The sequence below is a fragment of the Littorina saxatilis genome, linkage group LG3 (assembly GCF_037325665.1).
Source record: "Littorina saxatilis isolate snail1 linkage group LG3, US_GU_Lsax_2.0, whole genome shotgun sequence".
NCBI classification, from domain to species: Eukaryota; Metazoa; Mollusca; class Gastropoda; order Littorinimorpha; family Littorinidae; genus Littorina; species Littorina saxatilis.
The window spans coordinates 45,108,574-45,132,274 of record NC_090247.1 but is presented as its reverse complement, the minus strand read 5'-3'; the positions used below and the strand labels follow the sequence as shown (position 1 = coordinate 45,132,274).

General features: G+C 45.0%; 1 protein-coding gene across 3 annotated transcripts in view; it reads left to right on the top strand.

The window, feature by feature from the left end:
• LOC138962485 (uncharacterized) overlaps positions 1-23,701 on the top strand; it is a 65,822-nt gene that overhangs the window by 12,864 nt on the left and 29,257 nt on the right. For 2 of the 3 annotated variants that reach the window (XM_070334329.1, XM_070334328.1), the window contains exon 3: positions 12,127-12,369. In XM_070334329.1, coding sequence (XP_070190430.1) covers positions 12,127-12,369 — 243 coding nt within the window. Of the gene's footprint in view, positions 1-12,126; positions 12,370-20,719; positions 22,127-23,701 lie in introns of those variants that run through there. The other variant, XM_070334330.1, reaches the window with a different exon arrangement.

Here is a 23,701-nt window from a genome sequence, read left to right as displayed (position 1 = left end):
GATCAATACCCCAAAAATTGAAACTCAATGTAAAATAAAGAAATGCATACCTCATTCAATATTTTTATTTTTTGGCTGGGGGGGGGTCCGGAAACCCTAGAACCCACCCCCCCCCACTCCCCCCCCTCGTTGTGGGGGTCAGGGGGCGAAGCCCCCTGAAGCTGACGGGTAGGTCATATTCTGAGATAGGAAAATGGTCGCTCCTTGCATGAAACGGCATAAAATAAGCAATAATAAAAAAAAAATTAAATAAGTAAGGTACATGTTTAGGCTAGGGGGGGGGGGGGGTTGCGCAACCCCCATAACCCCCCCGGTAGTCCGGCCCTGCTGATTACATACATTTTGTCAGTACTACTACCATCCCTCCATCAAATTCACCTTTGATACCTCTCCTTCCGCAGTCGTCTTTCTGGATCTGAACATTTTCCTGTCTGATGGCGTTCTGTCCACCAGTGTTCATTACAAAGACACTGATGCTCACACCTACCTTATTTTCCATTCCTCTCACCCCTCTTCCACCATCCGGAGCATTCCATTTTCCCAGTTTCTCAGACTGCGCCGCATCTGTTCTAACACAGATGACTTTGAAGAGAAAGCAGCAGAAATGTCTGATTTCTTCCTTCAACGTGACTACCCATCCAGCCTCTTGAATGTGGCCTTAAATAAAGTTCGTCGTATACCGAGACAGGAAGCTCATCCACCTCAGACAGATCAGACAGACCTGTGGCAGTTCTGACCCACCATCCCCACAACCTACCTGTTCGCTGGTTCATCCTTAAGTCCAGCCCCTCTGTTGGTGAAACGTTCAGCCTGCCACCCTTGTTGGCCTCCCGACGGGACCGCAACCTTCGAGATTCCCTGTTTCGATCCTCTCTTCGTTCGCCAGTTCCCCTACAACCCGGCACATACGCATGCCAGAACCCTCGTTGCCACACCTGCCCCCACATTTGCCATTCTACCACTCTGACTTCTACCCCAAAAGATTTCAAAACGCACGTTCTCTTGCACCAGCCGCAACCTCATCTATGCCATATCCTGTCTCAAATGCCCCAAAGTACTCTACATTGGTGAGACCGAAAGAACCCTCTCTACCCGCTTCACCGAACATCTGGCAGATATTCGGCATCGCCGCTGTAGGTCTGTTGCCCAACATTTCAACAGCAGCAACCACACTTCCCTGGATGCACGTGTGAAAGGTGTCTGGCAAATGTACAGCACCTCCACAGACAGAAAACAAGTAGAGTCGAATTTCATTTTACCCCTGGGCACATCCACACCTGACGGTTTGAATGCGAAAATGTATTCCCCAAACATACTGTGGATTTACGGTACGGGTGTGTGTGTATTTGTATTTGTGTGTGTGTGTGTGTGTGTGTGTGTGTGTGTGTGTGTGTGTGTGTGTGTGTGTGTGTGTTTGTTTGTTTCTGTGTGTGTTTATGTGTTTGGTTTTGTGTGTGTGTGTGTGTGTGTGTGTGTGTGTGTGTGTGCGCGTGTGTTTTCCCCCTTTTTATTCTTTTTTTTTTAAAGTATAACTGCACCGGACGATTGCCCCCATTTGGTGAATGCTGTCTGTCCTTGGATCAACTTTAGCATTGTCGTTTTGGGTTTGTATCAATTGGTCTTCTGTATAGCTGTCCGTCTACACTTAGCAAAAACTTTATTAAACCAAGGTTCGTACTCCAACTAAAAGATTCACTCCCGTGTGATTTTAATCCAGCTTTCTTTTCCATTAATGGCACTTAACTTGGCTATCTGGAACACTTGTCGGATCAACAACACGGTTAAATGTATGGCTTTGTTAACACCACTAAACGTAAGTTGTCAACCATTCTTGATCAAACGTATGTGGTGTGGGGATAAGCTAACAAAACAGGAAGCCTGCATGCTGCTTCATAAAAAAAACACCTCTCGTGTTTAGGCTTATCACTGGTTGGTAGCAACCGTCCGAAAGCCAATGGCAGACACCTCCCACCACCCCCCCCCCCCCCCCCCCCCCCCCCCGCCGCCTCCAACCCCCGCAACCAAAGAGAAGAAACAAAGCACACACAAAACGAAGAAAAGAAGAAAAAAAAGAAAAAAGGGGGACGACAGACTTTAATGCTCCTCGGGTCATGCTTATTCCCTTGTGTTCTGTTCGTTTCGTTTTTAATTTCTTTCGTTATTTTTTTGTATGTTTCATTCTTCTTTTTTTTTATGCTGAATGATATTTAGAAGCTCTCCCTTCAACGAATTGTGTCTCACAGCACAGTACTAGTAATGTATATTATCCCTTTCGCCCCAAGCCATTTCGCCCCGAAGTCATTCCGCCCAGTTTCGACCCGACTTCGCCCAATTTTTCTGGTGACACTTCGCCCCATGATCGCCCCATTTTTGCCCCATATTTTCCCCGAGTTCGCCCCATTTTACTTGTGACATTTAGCCCCATGATCGCCCCATATTTGCCCCGAGTTCGCCCCATTTTACCTGTGACATTTCGCACCATAATCGAGTATTGGACATCATCTGCACAGTGGCGTGCCAGTGACACGACCATGACGTTTCAACAAGATCTCTCAGTCAATCATTGCAGCACACATGTACACGCGTGCAGTCGCTCTTAGAACATGAACTAAGCTTTTCAGATGGCGTGGGTCATCGAGCAATAATTGTCTCTGTATTTTGTTCTTCTTGTGTGTACGTGTATCCATGTTTCTCTCTCTCTCTCTCTCTCTCTCTCTCTCTCTCTCTCTCTCTCTCTCTCTCTCTCTCTCACACACACACACACACACACACACACATACACACACACACACACACACACACATATATATCCCATGAGCTGCTTCTTTGTCTCTGTTACTTCAGTATGGGTATATATGTTGTATTTTTACAGCTCAATAAATACATCATGGACTCCAAAAAATATATGATAGTGCAGATTCCGATTTGGGCAAAGAACTACTTTCCTCCCGACCTTTGACCTCGCGCCGAACAATGTGACACATTTGTATGAAGTACCAAAATCGTATTGCACGGCTCAGAAAACCATATCAGTTGCACGCAAAAATGAATCTCGGAACTGATCTGATGTATGGGATGCAATAAACAAACGTTTCTTTCATTATGAAAGCAATGCAGGTCGAAAAAAACGAACATTCACCTTACAAGATACACAGATGCTAGCGAACCAAAACAAAACAACGAGTACCCTCCCTTGCATCGTAGCAGACGACTGAGTGTGTTTGGTGCGCGTCTTCAGTTTCTCTGGCAGTGTCGGTGTGGGAACTGACAGAAGCTAGGGAGCACAGATAATAGAAGCCCTATCACATAGAATAATCACACAATCAATACACATTTGGCTCATGTTTTAAATGACAGTTTCGAGTTTGTTAGTCGAACTCAAAGCAACAACACTGGTCTGGTGAAATGCGTAGCGGGACCGAGACGCGTCCTTACCTGGTTTGGCTTCGCTTCGTTATCACAAACATCGGCTGTTTCACGTATTTTGCGAGCAAGTCTACTCTTTTGCCTGGCTCTGCAGTAAGTCCACATTGGCGATGAAGGTATCCAACATGTGTGTATTTTTCCGTAATCCAGTCATATTCCTTCAAAATGCAATCAATCGGCGGTGACAGACTAGGTGTCAGCTCACACCCATACCAGTTTAGGTTCATCCATGCAAACACACTCGCAAAACAGTTTATCACGTAGATACATTTCAAATAGGGAGCAAATGGTTAAATCTAAACCTACATATTTGTTCCCTTAAATTTGATTCTCTGTCAATAAGCCTAATTGTATAATAATATGTTCGAGAAAAACAACGTGGAATCGATTCTGAATCGAGTAAGCCAAATGGGTGCCAAACCGGTTTCGCCCGTTCTGCCGACCTGAAACGCAAAACAAAAGAATTGTGCGCTTCAACTAAATTGATTTCTATATGACTTCATTACTTTCTTGCAACTTATGAACCTTTACTTAAAGCTTTTAAATGGTCTGAAAGTAGTGTTACCGCGTACTTATCGATGCACTCATTCGTTTTATTTTTTCAGCGACGGTCACTTAGTTTAAGGTTGCAAAAGGGCCAAGTCTCGCTGGCACCACTGTTATACACTCCACAGATCGCAACAGTGCCGCTAGTAGTCTACACTTTGTGTTTGATGGTAGAATGGGATATACAGATTACAACACTCGTGGTTTTTTATATGGCTTGTATTTCAGTCAAGACCCAGCGGGAATATCAATCGAGAGCCACTCGCCAGAGGCTCGTGTCTCCCGATGATATTCATCCGCTGGGTCTTGACTGAAATACAAGCCATATAAAAAACCACTCGTGTTGTAACCTATACATACACAAACAAACACACAGGCGCGGGCGCACGTGAGATAATCAACAGTTTTCAGCATGTCCAATATCTGTCTAGACAGTGAAAATTTCAGTGAAAGTCACAGATTTAATAACACATTTACTCATGCATGTGTATTCAGCATTGTTTTCACTGTGTTACATATACGACGCTTAATATTTGTGTATAATAATATGTAATGTGTAAATATTCATATGTTGTTGTTATTCTCTACCTTTTTTTCTACGTGAATGTCCGTGTAAATATGTGATTAGATTAGTCCCCTCTCTGGGCGAGGGCGTGTTGAAAAAAAGCTCGTTGTATTGCTTATGCCACAACCCTCGAAAAATAAAATTTGATTTGATTTGATTTGATTTGATTTGATTTGATCTCTCTCTCTCTCTCTCTCTCTCTCTCTCTCTCTCTCTCTCTCTCTCTCTCTCTCTCTTTTTTTTTTCTCTCTCTCTAAAGACAAACTGTAATTAACTTGAATACGCAAGTTTTATGTACAACAGAAGAAGAGTGCTGGGTTGGTATGCAGGAGTTTAGAGACTGAAGTCCGGGATAAACCGTTCCCTGTTTCTCAGCCACGACATTTGGCTAGGGCCTAAAAAAAAAATAGGTGTGGTTACGGTAACCCGACCTACCCTATTTTTAGGGGCCGACCCTATAACTTTTTATTACATTTGTCAAAACAAAAAAAACCAACAACAAAAAAACGAGTGCAGAAAACGCAATAAAAGCTAAAGCGCCCGAGTCGCACACTTATTTCCCTGTCAAGTAGGTTTAATTTGTACACATTAGAAAAAAAAAGTTTAAAAAAAAAAGTGATTGCCTACCTTCTTACCCTATTTTTTTTTGACTATGTTACCGTAACCACACCTATTTTTTTTATTTTTTTGGCCTAGTGAAGCAAGTGGGGAGAAGGGGTAAAATCTTTGGGGCGAAGTGGTAAACACTCAGAGGGGCGAAGCGCCGAGCCGACGGCGCGAAGCGCCGAGCCGACGGCGCGAAGCGCCTAGCTTGCTAGGGGGGTCCGGGGCATGCCCCCCCGGAAAATTTTGAAAAAAAGGATGCAAAATGGTGCAATCTGGTGCATTCTGAGGATGATCATTACCAGTTTCAGGCAGCAGATTTTGTCACTGATCAATACCCCAAAAATTGAAACTCAATGTAAAATAAAGAAATGCATACCTCATTCAATATTTTTATTTTTTGGCTGGGGGGGGGTCCGGAAACCCTAGAACCCACCCCCCCACCCCCCCTCATTGTGGGGGTCAGGGGGCGAAGCCCCCTGAAGCTGACGGGTAGGTCATATTCTGAGATAGGAAAATGGTCGCTCCTTGCATGAAACGGCATAAAATAAGCAATAATAAAAAAAAATTAAATAAGTAAGGTACATGTTTAGGCTAGGGGGAGGGGGGTTGCGCAACCCCCATAACCCCCCCGGTAGTCCGGCCCTGCTGATTACATACATTTTGTCAGTACTACTACCATCCCTCCATCAAATTCACCTTTGATACCTCTCCTTCCGCAGTCGTCTTTCTGGATCTGAACATTTTCCTGTCTGATGGCGTTCTGTCCACCAGTGTTCATTACAAAGACACTGATGCTCACACCTACCTTATTTTCCATTCCTCTCACCCCTCTTCCACCATCCGGAGCATTCCATTTTCCCAGTTTCTCAGACTGCGCCGCATCTGTTCTAACACAGATGACTTTGAAGAGAAAGCAGCAGAAATGTCTGATTTCTTCCTTCAACGTGACTACCCATCCAGCCTCTTGAATGTGGCCTTAAATAAAGTTCGTCGTATACCGAGACAGGAAGCTCATCCACCTCAGACAGATCAGACAGACCTGTGGCAGTTCTGACCCACCATCCCCACAACCTACCTGTTCGCTGGTTCATCCTTAAGTCCAGCCCCTCTGTTGGTGAAACGTTCAGCCTGCCACCCTTGTTGGCCTCCCGACGGGACCGCAACCTTCGAGATTCCCTGTTTCGATCCTCTCTTCGTTCGCCAGTTCCCCTACAACCCGGCACATACGCATGCCAGAACCCTCGTTGCCACACCTGCCCCCACATTTGCCATTCTACCACTCTGACTTCTACCCCAAAAGATTTCAAAACGCACGTTCTCTTGCACCAGCCGCAACCTCATCTATGCCATATCCTGTCTCAAATGCCCCAAAGTACTCTACATTGGTGAGACCGAAAGAACCCTCTCTACCCGCTTCACCGAACATCTGGCAGATATTCGGCATCGCCGCTGTAGGTCTGTTGCCCAACATTTCAACAGCAGCAACCACACTTCCCTGGATGCACGTGTGAAAGGTGTCTGGCAAATGTACAGCACCTCCACAGACAGAAAACAAGTAGAGTCGAATTTCATTTTACCCCTGGGCACATCCACACCTGACGGTTTGAATGCGAAAATGTATTCCCCAAACATACTGTGGATTTACGGTACGGGTGTGTGTGTATTTGTATTTGTGTGTGTGTGTGTGTGTGTGTGTGTGTGTGTGTGTGTGTGTGTGTGTGTGTTTGTTTGTTTCTGTGTGTGTTTATGTGTTTGGTTTTGTGTGTGTGTGTGTGTGTGTGCGCGTGTGTTTTCCCCCTTTTTATTCCTTTTTTTTAAAGTATAACTGCACCGGACGATTGCCCCCATTTGGTGAATGCTGTCTGTCCTTGGATCAACTTTAGCATTGTCGTTTTGGGTTTGTATCAATTGGTCTTCTGTATAGCTGTCCGTCTACACTTAGCAAAAACTTTATTAAACCAAGGTTCGTACTCCAACTAAAAGATTCACTCCCGTGTGATTTTAATCCAGCTTTCTTTTCCATTAATGGCACTTAACTTGGCTATCTGGAACACTTGTCGGATCAACAACACGGTTAAATGTATGGCTTTGTTAACACCACTAAACGTAAGTTGTCAACCATTCTTGATCAAACGTATGTGGTGTGGGGATAAGCTAACAAAACAGGAAGCCTGCATGCTGCTTCATTAAAAAAAACACCTCTCGTGTTTAGGCTTATCACTGGTTGGTAGCAACCGTCCGAAAGCCAATGGCAGACACCTCCCACCACCCCCACCCCCCCCCCCCCCCACCCCCACACACCCCCCACCCCCCCACACACCCCGCCGCCCCCAACCCCCGCAACCAAAGAGAAGAAACAAAGCACACACAAAACGAAGAAAAGAAGAAAAAAAAGAAAAAAGGGGGACGACAGACTTTAATGCTCCTCGGGTCATGCTTATTCCCTTGTGTTCTGTTCGTTTCGTTTTTAATTTCTTTCGTTATTTTTTTGTATGTTTCATTCTTCTTTTTTTTTATGCTGAATGATATTTAGAAGCTCTCCCTTCAACGAATTGTGTCTCACAGCACAGTACTAGTAATGTATATTATCCCTTTCGCCCCAAGCCATTTCGCCCCGAAGTCATTCCGCCCAGTTTCGACCCGACTTCGCCCAATTTTTCTGGTTACATTTCGCCCCATGATCGCCCCATATTTGATCCGAGTTCGCCCCATTTTTCTGGTTACACTTCGCCCCATGATCGCCCCATATTTGATCCGAGTTCGCCCCATATTTCCTGTGACATTTTTTGCACCAGGACCGAGTATTGGACATCATCTGCACAGTGGCGTGCCAGTGACACGACCATGACGTTTCAACAAAATCTCTCAGTCAATCATTGCAGCACACATGTACACGCGTGCAGTCGCTCTTAGAACATGAACTAAGCTTTTCAGATGGCGTGGGTCATCGAGCAATAATTGTCTCTGTATTTTGTTCTTCTTGTGTGTACGTGTATCCATGTTTCTCTCTCTCTCTCTCTCTCTCTCTCTCTCTCTCTCTCTCTGGAGAAACTGGCAGACACCCGTTATTTGTCAACACGTTTGTTAAGTCCATACGATTTTGGTTGCGCATCCTGAAAATGCCTAGTCATCGATTGCCACAAAAAGCTTATAAAATGCTGCTTTATTTACACGAACAAAATAAAAGAACATGGGCGTCATCAGTTTGCTATGTGCTGTACAAATACGGCTTTGACCAAGTTTGGATTCAACAAGGCGTTGGAAATGAAAATGCGTTCATAACGGAATTCAAGAACAGACTAGTCACATTATACAAGCAAGAGTGGATAGAAACAGTACAAAGTAAAGAACGATTCCTTTTCTATAGCACTTTCAAGTCAGCCTTATCTATGTCTTCATACTTAAATGACCTGAAGCACGTCAAAGCAAGAAACTGCCTGATTAGGTTAAGACTTGGTGTCTCGCCACTCAAAGTACATCGATTACGACACACTCGGTCGTCAACTGCTGAAGATTACTTGTGTCCATTCTGCGCAAACGAGACCGAAGATGAAATTCACTTTGTTTTGAAATGTCCAAAATATGCTGGTATTCGCGAGTACTACATACCTGCAAAATATTACAACCGCCCATCAAGCTTTAAACTGGCGCTACTTCTAGCGACACCAAACAGATCAATATTACTTAGACTTGCAACCTTCATCATGAACGCGTTTAAAATACGCAGTGAGTGGGGACAGTGAATATGAGATATAATATTGCACGATCTTGTTTTATGTGTATGCTATTTTTGCTGCTTTCTGTCGATTGCTTAAAAAACAGTAATAAAGTTTTGTCTTTTTTGAAAACGTTAATGTGATGCTATGTATCAGAGATGCAACGATTATGCATATAACTGCTTGCAGATTTGCGTGTGAAAGGGCATGTGAAGGTGATAGATGGAGTGATGAATAGATGGATGACGGATGAATGGTTGGACAGTCAGACGGTTGATTAGATGGATGGAGGACAGAGGGACACGAGATGGATAGAAGGATGGATGGCTGGCTGGCTGGCTGGATGGATGGATGGATGGACAGAGAGACATGAGTGAAGTGCGACAGAGACTGGATTTTGTGCTGATGCTTACTGTCCTTTTCCAAACGTTTTGCTGTTGTAAATGCCTGTTTTCACAGTCGTCATGTCGACTGTCATTACGATGAGGATGATTTATTTTAGTATGATTAATATTACAATGATTATTTTTCATGAAGCATGAATGATGAAAATGTGTACACCCCGAATTGAAATGGGCCCAAGGCCCAATCAATAAACCATCCAGACTCCAGACTCTCTCTCTCTCTCTCTCTCACACACACACACACACACACACACACACACACACACACACACACATATATATCCCATGAGCTGCTTCTTTGTCTCTGTTACTTCAGTATGGGTATATATGTTGTATTTTTACAGCTCAATAAATACATCATGGACTCCAAAAAATATATGATAGTGCAGATTCCGATTTGGGCAAAGAACTACTTTCCTCCCGACCTTTGACCTCGCGCCGAACAATGTGACACATTTGTATGAAGTACCAAAATCGTATTGCACGGCTCAGAAAACCATATCAGTTGCACGCAAAAATGAATCTCGGAACTGATCTGATGTATGGGATGCAATAAACAAACGTTTCTTTCATTATGAAAGCAATGCAGGTCGAAAAAAACGAACATTCACCTTACAAGATACACAGATGCTAGCGAACCAAAACAAAACAACGAGTACCCTCCCTTGCATCGTAGCAGACGACTGAGTGTGTTTGGTGCGCGTCTTCAGTTTCTCTGGCAGTGTCGGTGTGGGAACTGACAGAAGCTAGGGAGCACAGATAATAGAAGCCCTATCACATAGAATAATCACACAATCAATACACATTTGGCTCATGTTTTAAATGACAGTTTCGAGTTTGTTAGTCGAACTCAAAGCAACAACACTGGTCTGGTGAAATGCGTAGCGGGACCGAGACGCGTCCTTACCTGGTTTGGCTTCGCTTCGTTATCACAAACATCGGCTGTTTCACGTATTTTGCGAGCAAGTCTACTCTTTTGCCTGGCTCTGCAGTAAGTCCACATTGGCGATGAAGGTATCCAACATGTGTGTATTTTTCCGTAATCCAGTCATATTCCTTCAAAATGCAATCAATCGGCGGTGACAGACTAGGTGTCAGCTCACACCCATACCAGTTTAGGTTCATCCATGCAAACACACTCGCAAAACAGTTTATCACGTAGATACATTTCAAATAGGGAGCAAATGGTTAAATCTAAACCTACATATTTGTTCCCTTAAATTTGATTCTCTGTCAATAAGCCTAATTGTATAATAATATGTTCGAGAAAAACAACGTGGAATCGATTCTGAATCGAGTAAGCCAAATGGGTGCCAAACCGGTTTCGCCCGTTCTGCCGACCTGAAACGCAAAACAAAAGAATTGTGCGCTTCAACTAAATTGATTTCTATATGACTTCATTACTTTCTTGCAACTTATGAACCTTTACTTAAAGCTTTTAAATGGTCTGAAAGTAGTGTTACCGCGTACTTATCGATGCACTCATTCGTTTTATTTTTTCAGCGACGGTCACTTAGTTTAAGGTTGCAAAAGGGCCAAGTCTCGCTGGCACCACTGTTATACACTCCACAGATCGCAACAGTGCCGCTAGTAGTCTACACTTTGTGTTTGATGGTAGAATGGGATATACAGATTACAACACTCGTGGTTTTTTATATGGCTTGTATTTCAGTCAAGACCCAGCGGGAATATCAATCGAGAGCCACTCGCCAGAGGCTCGTGTCTCCCGATGATATTCATCCGCTGGGTCTTGACTGAAATACAAGCCATATAAAAAACCACTCGTGTTGTAACCTATACATACACAAACAAACACACAGGCGCGGGCGCACGTGAGATAATCAACAGTTTTCAGCATGTCCAATATCTGTCTAGACAGTGAAAATTTCAGTGAAAGTCACAGATTTAATAACACATTTACTCATGCATGTGTATTCAGCATTGTTTTCACTGTGTTACATATACGACGCTTAATATTTGTGTATAATAATATGTAATGTGTAAATATTCATATGTTGTTGTTATTCTCTACCTTTTTTTCTACGTGAATGTCCGTGTAAATATGTGATTAGATTAGTCCCCTCTCTGGGCAAGGGCGTGTTGAAAAAAAGCTCGTTGTATTGCTTATGCCACAACCCTCGAAAAATAAAATTTGATTTGATTTGATTTGATTTGATTTGATTTGATCTCTCTCTCTCTCTCTCTCTCTCTCTCTCTCTCTCTCTCTCTCTCTCTCTCTCTCTCTCTCTCTCTCTCTCTTTCTTTCTCTCTCTCTAAAGACAAACTGTAATTAACTTGAATACGCAAGTTTTATGTACAACAGAAGAAGAGTGCTGGGTTGGTATGCAGGAGTTTAGAGACTGAAGTCCGGGATAAACCGTTCCCTGTTTCTCAGCCACGACATTTGGCTAGGGCCTAAAAAAAAAATAGGTGTGGTTACGGTAACCCGACCTACCCTATTTTTAGGGGCCGACCCTATAACTTTTTATTACATTTGTCAAAACAAAAAAAACCAACAACAAAAAAACGAGTGCAGAAAACGCAATAAAAGCTAAAGCGCCCGAGTCGCACACTTATTTCCCTGTCAAGTAGGTTTAATTTGTACACATTAGAAAAAAAAAGTTTTTAAAAAAAAAGTGATTGCCTACCTTCTTACCCTATTTTTTTTTGGCTATGTTACCGTAACCACACCTATTTTTTTTATTTTTTTGGCCTAGTGAAGCAAGTGGGGAGAAGGGGTAAAATCTTTGGGGCGAAGTGGTAAACACTCAGAGGGGCGAAATGCCCAAATTCTTGGGGCGAAAGCGAAATGGGGCGAAGTGGATGTGAACCTTGTAATGATAAACGGTCGCTTCTCTTTCAGGGCGGTGCCTCCACCAGCCCCACCCTACCCGTGCGTTCTCAAACCAGCCTCACATGTTGCGGGTGGTATGAGGGGGAGGGGGCCTCTGGAGCGGGGCGCGGGGGAGACCGCACCCACCTGTCCCTCGCCTCCCTCTCCCGCACGGGCCATCACGGGGAGGACTGGGGAGGGGAGGAGAAGAAGCCCCATCCCGCGCGACTCAAGTGGGTGGATGCTCTCAACGCCTGGGTGCCCGAGACAAAGGTAGGTGGGGTGGTGGGGTGGTGGTGATGGTGTGTGTGTGTGTGTGTGTGTGTGTATGCGAGCATCCTGGAGTGTGTGTGCGCGTTGGTTTTTTTCCCCTACGCTGATGTACAGTATATATGTTTCTACCATTAAGATTTGGAAAAGAATATCTCCCGAAAACATGAATACACCAATGCAAAATGAATTGTTTCGTCAAAAGCCCTAAACTGTAAAAGAATGTATGTCTACGGAAAAGAAGCAATGAGTGAAAGAATTAAAGGGTAATGGTTAAATACTTTAGAACAGCAGGTTGGGCACCTCCAACCCCTCATCCCCGCATCCACCCCCACCCCGGCCCAAACCTTGTTTTTAACTTAAAATCTGAGGGGGGGGGGGGGGGAGATATTTGGGTAGTGAGCTTAGGGTCGCACATAGCTGAGAGATTTATGTCTGAGCTTCACGCAAACAACACAGCCGTGGCTTTGTCGTGAATTGTTCCTTTCTATACTACCCGTCAAAAAAAGTAGGCAGATGCGTTTGAGGGATTATCTTTCTAATGAGGCCGTTTATTGTAAAATCAATTATATGACTGAAAAGGCCATTCATTCCCCTACCTTATTCAGAAAACAGATTGAATTTACATAAGGCGGTGTCTATACAGTGGAACCTACAACACAGACACCCCCTAAAATCAAATTCGCAAAATCAATGTTCCCGCGTTAAAATTGACAAAAAATCAGAACTGCTAAAATGAAACATGTTCGGCATGTCGGTAAAAAGAACAATCTAATCTGTATCCAAATCAGTTAGTTTTGTTCACATATCTTGTCCAACAATAACATTATGGCATGCTGAATGATGTAGGGGTCAATCCTCTGAGAAGCCGTAGGCCGTTTTAATGGGTAATGAGACCAAAATAAACGATAAAATAAAAAATAAAATCTTCAGCGTATTGCCTTTAAACTTTCGGTGATTTGTGCTAGCACATGTCGTAAAGTACATACGTAATTTTAAGTCATTGAAGACTTTAAATCTGCTGTTATTTTACATACCAGAAAGATTTCTTAATTTGACGGCAAGGTTTTGCCAACTCATCGAAAAAAAAATTGTGTTGTTGTTATCTTCAAGAACAATAACCGATGCGCCATATTTCGTGCACATATGCTATTAGACATGGGTGGTATCAGGATTTAAACGCGAAAGTAATCTTTAAGAAGTTGACTCCTTTAGAGCGCTGAGCGCAAAATTTAAAGGTACAGAACTTGTCAAATCCAGGTGCACGGAGTCCCTGGGGCTTTTAGTCATACCTCAGGCAGCTATCTGTTAGAAGAACTACCAAGTTTCATTGACTTGCACCCAAAGAGTCAAGAACTGCGATTTTTTTACGAATTAATTTCGTACTCGGACCCGGCTGGTCTTGACCTATTTTTGGATCTAAATTTAGATCAGGTAGATCACCACATCATGCACAAAAAGACACGTCACTAGCAAACTATGTCAGACATCATCATGAGTTTGTGTAAAACAAAATGGAGGCCGGAATCACTCAGTTGAATCGAACTCCGACCAAACACCACGTAATAACTAGGTTAATTTATGCACTCGCGTGAACAAGAAACTGTCGAGCTTCACAGATGTCGTCGTTGGGTAGTTTTGGGTTTGTTTTACTACCATAGGAGGATTTTTGAACTGTAAATGCACTCAGCTGCAACAAAAACGCAAAACGAAGGCTGTGAGCTGCACTGTGCCTTTAAGGGGAGGTTCTAGTATAAAATATCACCAAAATCGCTTCAGTTGTGTTCCTATTTAGAATGGGAAATATTAATGGATTTCGGCTCAAATAAAGTCAAATGCATTGCTGACCCATATATTGTGTTAGTTAATATGTCACGACAACTGCCGTTGAGAAACAATTCAACGGAAAAACATACATTATCTAGAAACCGAAAATAGTGATTTTGGCGTTTCCTTGATAATTCTTCAAGGAGCGCACATTTTTTAAAGAAATTCAAAACATACAATAACATGTAATTGGACTACATTTTGTGGAATCAAAATTACGTTATTTTAATTAAAACGTTGATTTCATCATATTTACATATAACGGTTTTAACTGACAAGCTATATTTTCTTTGATTTTATCCCGACCCACAAACGCCTTCCACAAAGTGTAGTTCTATGAATACTAAAAAGCCATGCTACGTTTTGTTCCAGTCGGTTGAGAACATTTTGAGTTATCAAGGAAACGGCGAAGCAAGGTGCCAAAAACATCATTCTGAGAAAAAAAGGCTTCAAAGTTTAGATACTTTTTATTCTTGTTGAAATTCACAACATTTCATAAAGATCGGTGAAAAATTAGAAAATAACGGTTTATAACTGACAAAAGCTTGGTTTTCTTCTGAAAAGTACGTATTGAAACTCAGTTATGGACAACGGACCTACTCACAAAATTTCATAAAGATTGGTGAAAAAACGGATTTAACGGTTTTTTAACTGCCAAAAATCAACTTTTTATTCTTGTTGAAATTCAGTTAGGGACAACCAACCTAACCACAACATTTCATAAAGATCGGTGAAAAATTAGAAAATAACGGTTTATAACGGGTTTTTAACTGCCAATAATTAACTTTTTCTTCTTGAAAAGTTTGTATTGGAGATCAGTTAGGGACAATGGTCCAATTTTGGTGTAAATCCGACGATTATGGACCAAGAAACAAGGAGCAGAGTGTTTTTTGGCGGTTAAACTGTCATTTTAACGGTTTAATGATTTGGTGAAATTTCTTCCACCACAATACTATACAATGTTTTATCTACCCATTATTGCAAGAACCCCAAAATCACAACTGAAGCGATTTTGGTGATATTTTATACTAGAACCTCCCCTTAATGTAATCCTACGCCCAACACAAGCTCACTGCTGGCACGTTTAAAGGCATAGAAAGCTGATGACTATTCACGCTAATTGCTTTACCCACAGCTGGAGACATGCTAAATTAAGTTCCCTGCAAGATATTGTGGTCTAGGACCCCTTAAATGTTGAGATATTTGAATTTTTATTTTGATCTAGATCGTCCTATTTATAGAATTTGCCAACAGAGGTAGCGTTGACGCAAGGGAAATAACTCCGCGTCTTTGTTGACATCCTCACTTTTTCAGAGGCTAGAACAAGCTGTAATGCATGTATATGGTCCGCGCATTGCGACATATCGTCATTATATGGCCTTATGATGCATTTGACATCGATTGTGGGCAAACTACACATCGTAAACACGGGAGCGAGTTAGTAAGCCTTTAACTGATCATGGCTGTTGAAAGGGCATTTTTCCAAGATTTTTTGTGCGCGTTTAAACAAGTGCTCTGTAAACAGCTATTGTTGAAAATGTATCAAATTTAATTGTTATTTGAAGCTTTCATTGTTCTCAATCTCTGCAAAGTTTAAAATGTTTCTGTTCAGTCGGACAGGGAACATCTTCATTTTTAAAACTCTTTCTGGCATGTCGCATAACAGCAGAACTAGTAACTGAAATGACTTAAAATTGCGTTTGTAGTTTACGACATTTCTTAGCACCAACCACACAAAGTATGAAGACACTGCGTTAAGGAGTTACTAAAATGTACCGTTTTTGGTCTCATTACCCGCTAAAACGGCTTCAAAAACTGACTCTTATGCCTTCTGAGAGGATTGACACCTACACCGCTCAGCACGTAGCGTCCATGTTAGACAAGATATTTGAACAAATTTGACTGTTTTGGATGCAGATTTGATTGTTCTGTCTAAAGACATGCCGAACATGTTTCGTTTCAGTTTTTCAGATTTTTTGTCGATTTTAACGCGAGAACCTTGATTTTGCGAATTCGATGTTGTGGGGGGGGGGGGGGGTGTCTGTGTTGTAGGTCCCACTGTATAGAGACTACCTTATGTCAACTCAATACCTCACCTGTCTGTCTGTCTGAATGACCTTTTCATTCATTTAATTGGTTTTACAATAAACGGCCGCTTTAGAAAGATCTGCCCTCAAACACATCTGCCTACTTTTTGTATGACGGGTAGTATAGATCATAAACTATCTTTTGGTGTCTGTCTCTTTGTTATGCCTGCCTGCCTACCTTACTGTCTACATCTATATCTGTCTGTCTCGCCTACCTACCTGTCAGTCTGTCTGTCTGTCTCGCCTACATGTCTGTCTGTCTGTCTCGCCTACCTGTCTGTCTGTCTCGCCTACCTGTCTGTCTGTCTGTCTCGCCTACCTGTCTGTCTGTCTCGCCTACCTGTCTGTCTGTCTGTCTCGCCTACATGTCTGTCTGTCTCGCCTACCTGTCTGTCTGACTGTCTCGCCTACATGTCTGTCTGTCTGTCTCGCCTACCTGTCTGTCTGTCTGTCTCGCCTACATGTCTGTCTGTCTGTCTCGCCTACCTGTCTGTCTGTCTGTCTCGCCTACATGTCTGTCTGTCTGTCTCGCCTACCTGTCTGTCTGTCTGTCTGTCTCGCCTACATGTCTGTCTGTCTGTCTCGCCTACCTGTCTGTCTGTCTGTCTCGCCTACCTGTCTGTCTGTCTGTCTCGCCTACATGTCTGTCTGTCTGTCTCGCCTACATGTCTGTCTCGCCTACCTGTCTGTCTGTCTGTCTCGCCTACCTGTCTGTCTGTCTGTCTCGCCTACCTGTCTGTCTGTCTCGCCTACCTGTCTGTCTGTCTCGCCTACCTGTCTGTCTGTCTGTCTCGCCTACCTGTCTGTCTGTCTGTCTCGCCTACCTGTCTGTCTGTCTCGCCTACCTGTCTGTCTGTCTGACTGTCTCGCCTACATGTCTGTCTGTCTGTCTCGCCTACCTGTCTGTCTGTCTGTCTCGCCTACATGTCTGTCTGTCTCGCCTACCTGTCTGTCTGTCTCGCCTACATGTCTGTCTGTCTGTCTCGCCTACATGTCTGTCTGTCTCGCCTACCTGTCTGTCTGTCTGTCTCGCCTACATGTCTGTCTGTCTGTCTCGCCTACCTGTCTGTCTGTCTGTCTCGCCTACCTGTCTGTCTGTCTCGCCTACCTGTCTGTCTGTCTCGCCTACCTGTCTGTCTGTCTGTCTTGCCTACATGTCTGTCTGTCTCGCCTACCTGTCTGTCTGTCTCGCCTACCTGTCTGTCTGTCTGTCTCGCCTACATGTCTGTCTGTCTCGCCTACATGTCTGTCTGTCTGTCTCGCCTACATGTCTGTCTGTCTCGCCTACATGTCTGTCTGTCTCGCCTACCTGTCTGTCTGTCTCGCCTACCTGTCTGTCTGTCTCGCCTACCTGTCTGTCTCGCCTACCTACCTGTCTGTCTGTCTGGCCTACCTGTCTGTCTGTCTGTCTCGCCTACATGTCAGTCTGTCTCGCCTACCTGTCTGTCTGTCTCGCCTACCTGTCTGTCTGTCTGTCTCGCCTACATGTCTGTCTGTCTCACCTACCTGTCTGTCTGTCTCGCCTACCTGTCTGTCTGTCTGGCCTACCTGTCTGTCTGTCTCGCCTACCTACCTGTCTGTCTGTCTGGCCTACCTGTCTGTCTGTCTCGCCTACCTACCTGTCTGTCTGTCTGTCTCGCCTACACGTCTGTCTCGCCTACCTGTCTGTCTGTCTCGCCTACCTGTCTGTCTGTCTCGCCTACCTACCTGTCTGTCTGTCTGGCCTACCTGTCTGTCTGTCTGTCTCGCCTACATGTCAGTCTGTCTCGCCTACCTGTCTGTCTGTCTCGCCTACCTGTCTGTCTGTCTGTCTCGCCTACATGTCTGTCTGTCTCACCTACCTGTCTGTCTGTCTCGCCTACCTGTCTGTCTGTCTGGCCTACCTGTCTGTCTGTCTCGCCTACCTACCTGTCTGTCTGTCTGGCCTACCTGTCTGTCTGTCTCGCCTACCTACCTGTCTGTCTGTCTGTCTCGCCTACACGTCTGTCTCGCCTACATGTCAGTCTGTCTCGCCTACCTGTCTGTCTGTCTCGCCTACCTGTCTGTCTGTCTCGCCTACCTGTCTGTCTGTCTGTCTGTCTCGCCTACATGTCTGTCTGTCTCGCCTACCTGTCTGTCTGTCTCGCCTACCTGTCTGTCTGTCTCGCCTACCTACCTGTCTGTCTCGCCTACCTGTCTGTCTGTCTCGCCTACCTACCTGTCTGTCTGTCTCGCCTACCTACCTGTCTGTCTGTCTGTCTGGCCTACATGTCTGTCTGTCTCGCCTACATGTCTGTCTGTCTCGCCTACCTGTCTCGCCTACATGTCTGTCTGTCTCGCCTACCTGTCTGTCTGTCTCGCCTACCTACCTGTCTGTCTGTCTCGCCTACCTGTCTGTCTGTCTCGCCTACCTGTCTGTCTGTCTGGCCTACCTGTCTGTCTGTCTCGCCTACATATCTGTCTGTCTCGCCTACCTGTCTGTCTGTCTCGCCTACCTACCTGTCTGTCTGTCTTGCCTACATGTCTGTCTGTCTCGCCTACCTGTCTGTCTCGCCTACCTACCTGTCTGTCTGTCTCGCCTACCTGTCTGTCTGTCTCGCCTACCTACCTGTCTATCTGTCTCGCCTACTTGTCTGTCTGTCTGTCTCGCCTACCTACCTGTCTGTCTGTCTCGCCTACCTACCTGTCTGTCTGTCTCGCATACCTGTCTGTCTCGCATACCTGTTTGTCTGTCTAGCCTACCTGTCTGTCTGTCTGTCTCGCATACCTGTCTGTCTCGCATACCTGTCTGTCTGTCTCGCCTACCTACCTGTCTGTCTGTCTCTTCTACCTGTCTGTCTGTCTCGCCTACCTGTCTGTCTGTTTGTCTCGCCTACCTGTCTGTCTGTCTGTCTCGCCTACCTACCTGTGTGTCTGTCTCGCCTACCTGTCTGTTTGTCTGTCTCGCATACCTGTCTGTCTGTCTCGCATACCTGTCTGTCTGTCTAGCCTACCTGTCTGTCTGTCTTGCATACCTGTCTGTCTGTCTCGCCTACCTGTCTGTCTGTTTCGCCTGCCTACCTACCTGTCTTGTCTGTCTCGCCTACCTGTCTGTCTCGCCTACCTACCTGTCTGTCTGTCTCGCCTACCTGTCTGTCTGTCTGTCTCGCATACCTGTCTGTCTGTCTAGCCTACCTGTCTGTCTGTCTCGGATACCTGTCTGTCTGTCTAGCCTACCTGTCTGTCTGGCTCGCCTATCTGTCTGGTTGTCCGTCCGCCTGACGGCACACCTGTCACATTGACCACTGAGGACGTACAATGTGAATGTCATGTCATCACGCCTGTCAACACTGATGCAAATAGTTGTGATTGCGAAGCTGAGGGGGTGCGAGGCAAGGAGATTCACCCCAATGCTAATCTAAGGAGCGGCGCGCTAATTGCCAACAGATTAGTTTTAACTTTGTCATGCTCTTTACTGGCATGAGCTGTCAATGGAAGTTTTCTTACCCATGAGATTTGCAATACCATCGAATCTAAAATGTTATAACGTCGTCCAAAACTGCTCAGTTTGGGCCTAATGGGCAGCATTCGTGGGAATCTCATACAGTATCACTGTGCCTGAACATAAAACCAGGCTGTCGAAAACCGGACTTACCGGTGAAAGTGTAATCACACAGTCTCCAAAACCAAACTAACCCGTGAATGTGTCAACCACAAGGTCTCCGCACTTTTTGTTCATTGGAAGCATGGCGCTAATTTAGCCGTGACGAAGCTATCAGTCTGCCGATCAAGCAATCAGTTCTCGCCACGCCTGATCGGAGAGCTGGCGGATGGCCCTTTCCTTAATATGCTAAATCGCACTCCGCTGATCGCCTGGTTAAGCCGTCAGTGGGTGCAAATCCCCTTGTTCTGTTTACTCACTTACACCATTTGCTTTTTCATTTCTCTCCTGCTACCTGTACAGTGCATTGGGCTGTTATAGGCTGCTTTGGGTGGGCAGCATTCGGGCCGCACAGGCTTGTCAAAACATTGTTGATACTAGGATTGCTGGATATGGCTAACCAGTCATATCTTGGCACTGCATGTACCAGACCCTAGCCTGCCGTGTATGCGTTACTGGTTTTCGCATGCAAGTCGTTTATGCAGTGATAAGTTTCTTTTGTAGGTGTCGACTCACACAAGTAATTTCGCCATGGCGTTCGTGTCGGTATCTAGGACGGGGGGAAGTGACAATTGAATAGGGATGAAGTGCCTCCTATCACCCGTTGCTGCGGACTGTAAGGCTTGTTCTCGAGTTTCGGACAATAGAGCCGCCTTGGATTCTCCGGCATTGCAGGATGGGCTGTTTGTCGACTAGATCATTTATTCAGGCGACAGATAATCTATTTGCATTTATTCTTCCCGCTGCTGGGCTCCGAGATGGGCTGCGTGGAGCGGGCATGGAGTGGATGGTGAGACAGTCGGCACGGCGAGGACTTGGCGTTATCTGCTGAGCTGATTTGTCGTCACTGACAGCCATTGTCTATTCTCGAGCACAACTGTCCGCTGTCTCTGACAGACGAGGAGGTCGGGAAGATAGATGTTGGCGTGTTAAGTCTTTGATTGTGTCAGGACGTGCCTGTAGGGTGTCCACCGCAGGTGTTGCCTTCGCCTCATCTCCTCTCTGTCGTACATGTACGAGTGTTTTACACACCTTGAGGTGCAATATAAACCTTCACCCTTTTATCCTTTGAGAACGAGCTCTTTGGCATCAGCGCTTTATTTACTGCAGTGGTTAGTGAATGTGTGTCCGGGAAAACGACAAACACTTCAAGTGTTGAAATATTGCCCTCGTTGAGATTTCATGTGCAGACATGCGTCAAAGCAGTGTTCAAACCAACCCCACAGCTTGGGTGAAACGGTGCGCATAACTCGCAAATGTACACAATCTTTGAAGTGATTCAGTGCATGCTACTGAGCAGGTTATTTGTCTTTTCTACTGAAAAAAAACAACGTTTTACACTGTTTGACGGCGCTTTTCATATACCTGCCACGAACTGTCTAGCTCCGCGGTGTTAGCTTGAAAGATTAAATTTGACAAATGAGAGCATGCCGCGTGGTCGCCCAGATTCAAATTCCTGTATTCCTGACGTCATGCGAACACTTAAAAAAAAAAAAACCTTTGTGAGTTGTCCTACCACTTGGCAGCGAAACTGAAGGATAGGGGAGGTCAGTGAGCGGGACACAGATTATGCCGCCAAGAAGCGAGCGCGTGCAAATTAAGACTTCATTCCGCCACTGATTGAGCGGAACACATACGCCTTATTTGTCCGCGGACCCGGCAAAGACAGTGAAAGGAACGGTTGATTAACTTGTTGTTGGGCCACAAAAAAAGGACGTGTACTGGACAAACACACGCTGGGCCGGCACTGTATAATGGTTACACTATCAGCAGGGCCTCAATACAGCCACACAGCCTGGCGTGGAATATAGAAACTGTTTGAATAAGGGAGGTGATTAAACATACACACAAAAAAGCCGAGCAAAGGAGAAGAAGAAAGAAAGAAAAAGACCACCAAAAAAAGAAAAAACCCACCGGTGACAAACACGAGGCCTTAGCATAGCGTGTCAGCATGGGTCTGGACAGCTTCAGAGAGGAGCTCGACTTTCTGACGGGTCGCTACATCATGCGGAGACGTCCCACGCACGGTCGTCTCTACTCCACCCCGTCCCGCCTGGCCTACGGGGCTGAGCTGCTGGAGGACGTCAGCATCGAGGGCACAAGTATGCGGGTGCCCACCCCGCCTCGCACCCACCCCTTTCCGTCCTCCACATCCTCCTCCGCCCATCACCACCATCGTGGCGGGTCTGCCGGGGAGGGGAGCCCCATCAGCGCCGAGCTGGGGGAAGTACGTGTCGTCATCACGCCCCGCATGAAGGCAGCGGCTGTCCGCTCTGGATCTTCAGCACTTGCCAACCTACAGCCTGGTAACCCTAGTAACGTTATGTTTTAGAGGTCAAGGGCGTTTTTCAAGGGTCAAGGTCGAAAACTGACGGTTGTTCCCTTTGATGTCAAAAGTTTTAAAAAAATTGTTTGCATAAAAAACGATGGTGAAAGAAGAAGAGACACATTCTCGCTGTGCTTCGGTCTATGTTTGTTTGTTTGTTTGTGCTTAAATGTATGACACAAACAAATGCTGTACCTTGGTATTTATCATTTCTTGTTGACTTTTTATGGTCATTTCTTTTTTTAGCCTCGGTTCTAGCGCAGTAAGGTTTGTGAACAATATTTCGCTTGTGCTTAACTGTTATATACTCTTGTTGCTCTATAGATTTCTGGCATCACCTTTTGCCTTGCTTTGGTTTTATATGTAGAACAGATGTGCTCGGTAGTGATGGTTTATGGCTGACCAACACTATATAGTCCGTCTGGACAAGACCTTCAGCATTGTATACTGCTGAACACCCCAACAATGCTTTTGTGTGGGCACAGCTAGCACTTCACATTGTTCACTTATCAAGCTCGACTATTTCAGGAAGCACTGTTACTAATAGTAATACGCATGCTACAATAAACACAGTACATTTATCTTAACCTTTAAGATAATATGAACAGTAAACAGGTCTTTTTGGTGCTAAATGTGGCTTAATTTTGGCTCCCATGGTAAGAAAGTCGGACAAATGTCGACGTTTGGCATTATGATTGTTTGGCTTTGTGGCGGCAAAGTCAGCCTTTTCCTCACATCAAGTTGATTTCACATATGGCAAAAGCTAAGTAAACTATGATTGGTTCAGTACGTTTTACGTTTAGGCGGTAAAATGAAATGTAGTGCCTTTGATTGGTGTCATTTCCCGTTGGAACAGCGTCATTGGATAGGCTCAGGAAACACTGGACGACGCTATACGCTACTGTGCCATACTGGCTTGTCACTTTCTGTGCGTAACACCAGAGCGCGGCCGCGGGGTATAAAACTGACACAGCTGTTGAGTACATGTTCGTGAACAAAATGCAGTGCGGTCAATTTCATTCTGTGAGTTCGAAGGGTTGACTAAACGTTTTACTATACAGAATGAAGCACACTAGTCCACCTGTTTTGATCTTCTTAAATTTAATATTAAGGTAGATTGTGGAAGGCTTGTGTCTGCACATGTGTAGAGGTGGTCTTGAGGCGGGACTCCCGCACTGTTCTTCACGAGGAAGTTAGCAGCTCAACACTTCACTGTTACTATGTTGCCACTGCTTGGTTGCGTCGCTTACCAGGTCTAATGCTGGGGTGGGGATGCGGGGGACAGGAAGGGGAGGGGGGGGGTCGGGGGGTTAGTGAGATATGTGTGTGTGTGTGTGTGTGTGTGTGTGTGTGTGTGTGTGTGTGTGTGTGTGTGTGTGTGTGTGTGTGTGTGTGATGAGAGAGAAAGGCAGACAGAAAGACAGAGGGAGAGAGACGAAAAGGGAGAGATACGGATAGACAGACGAAACACAGACA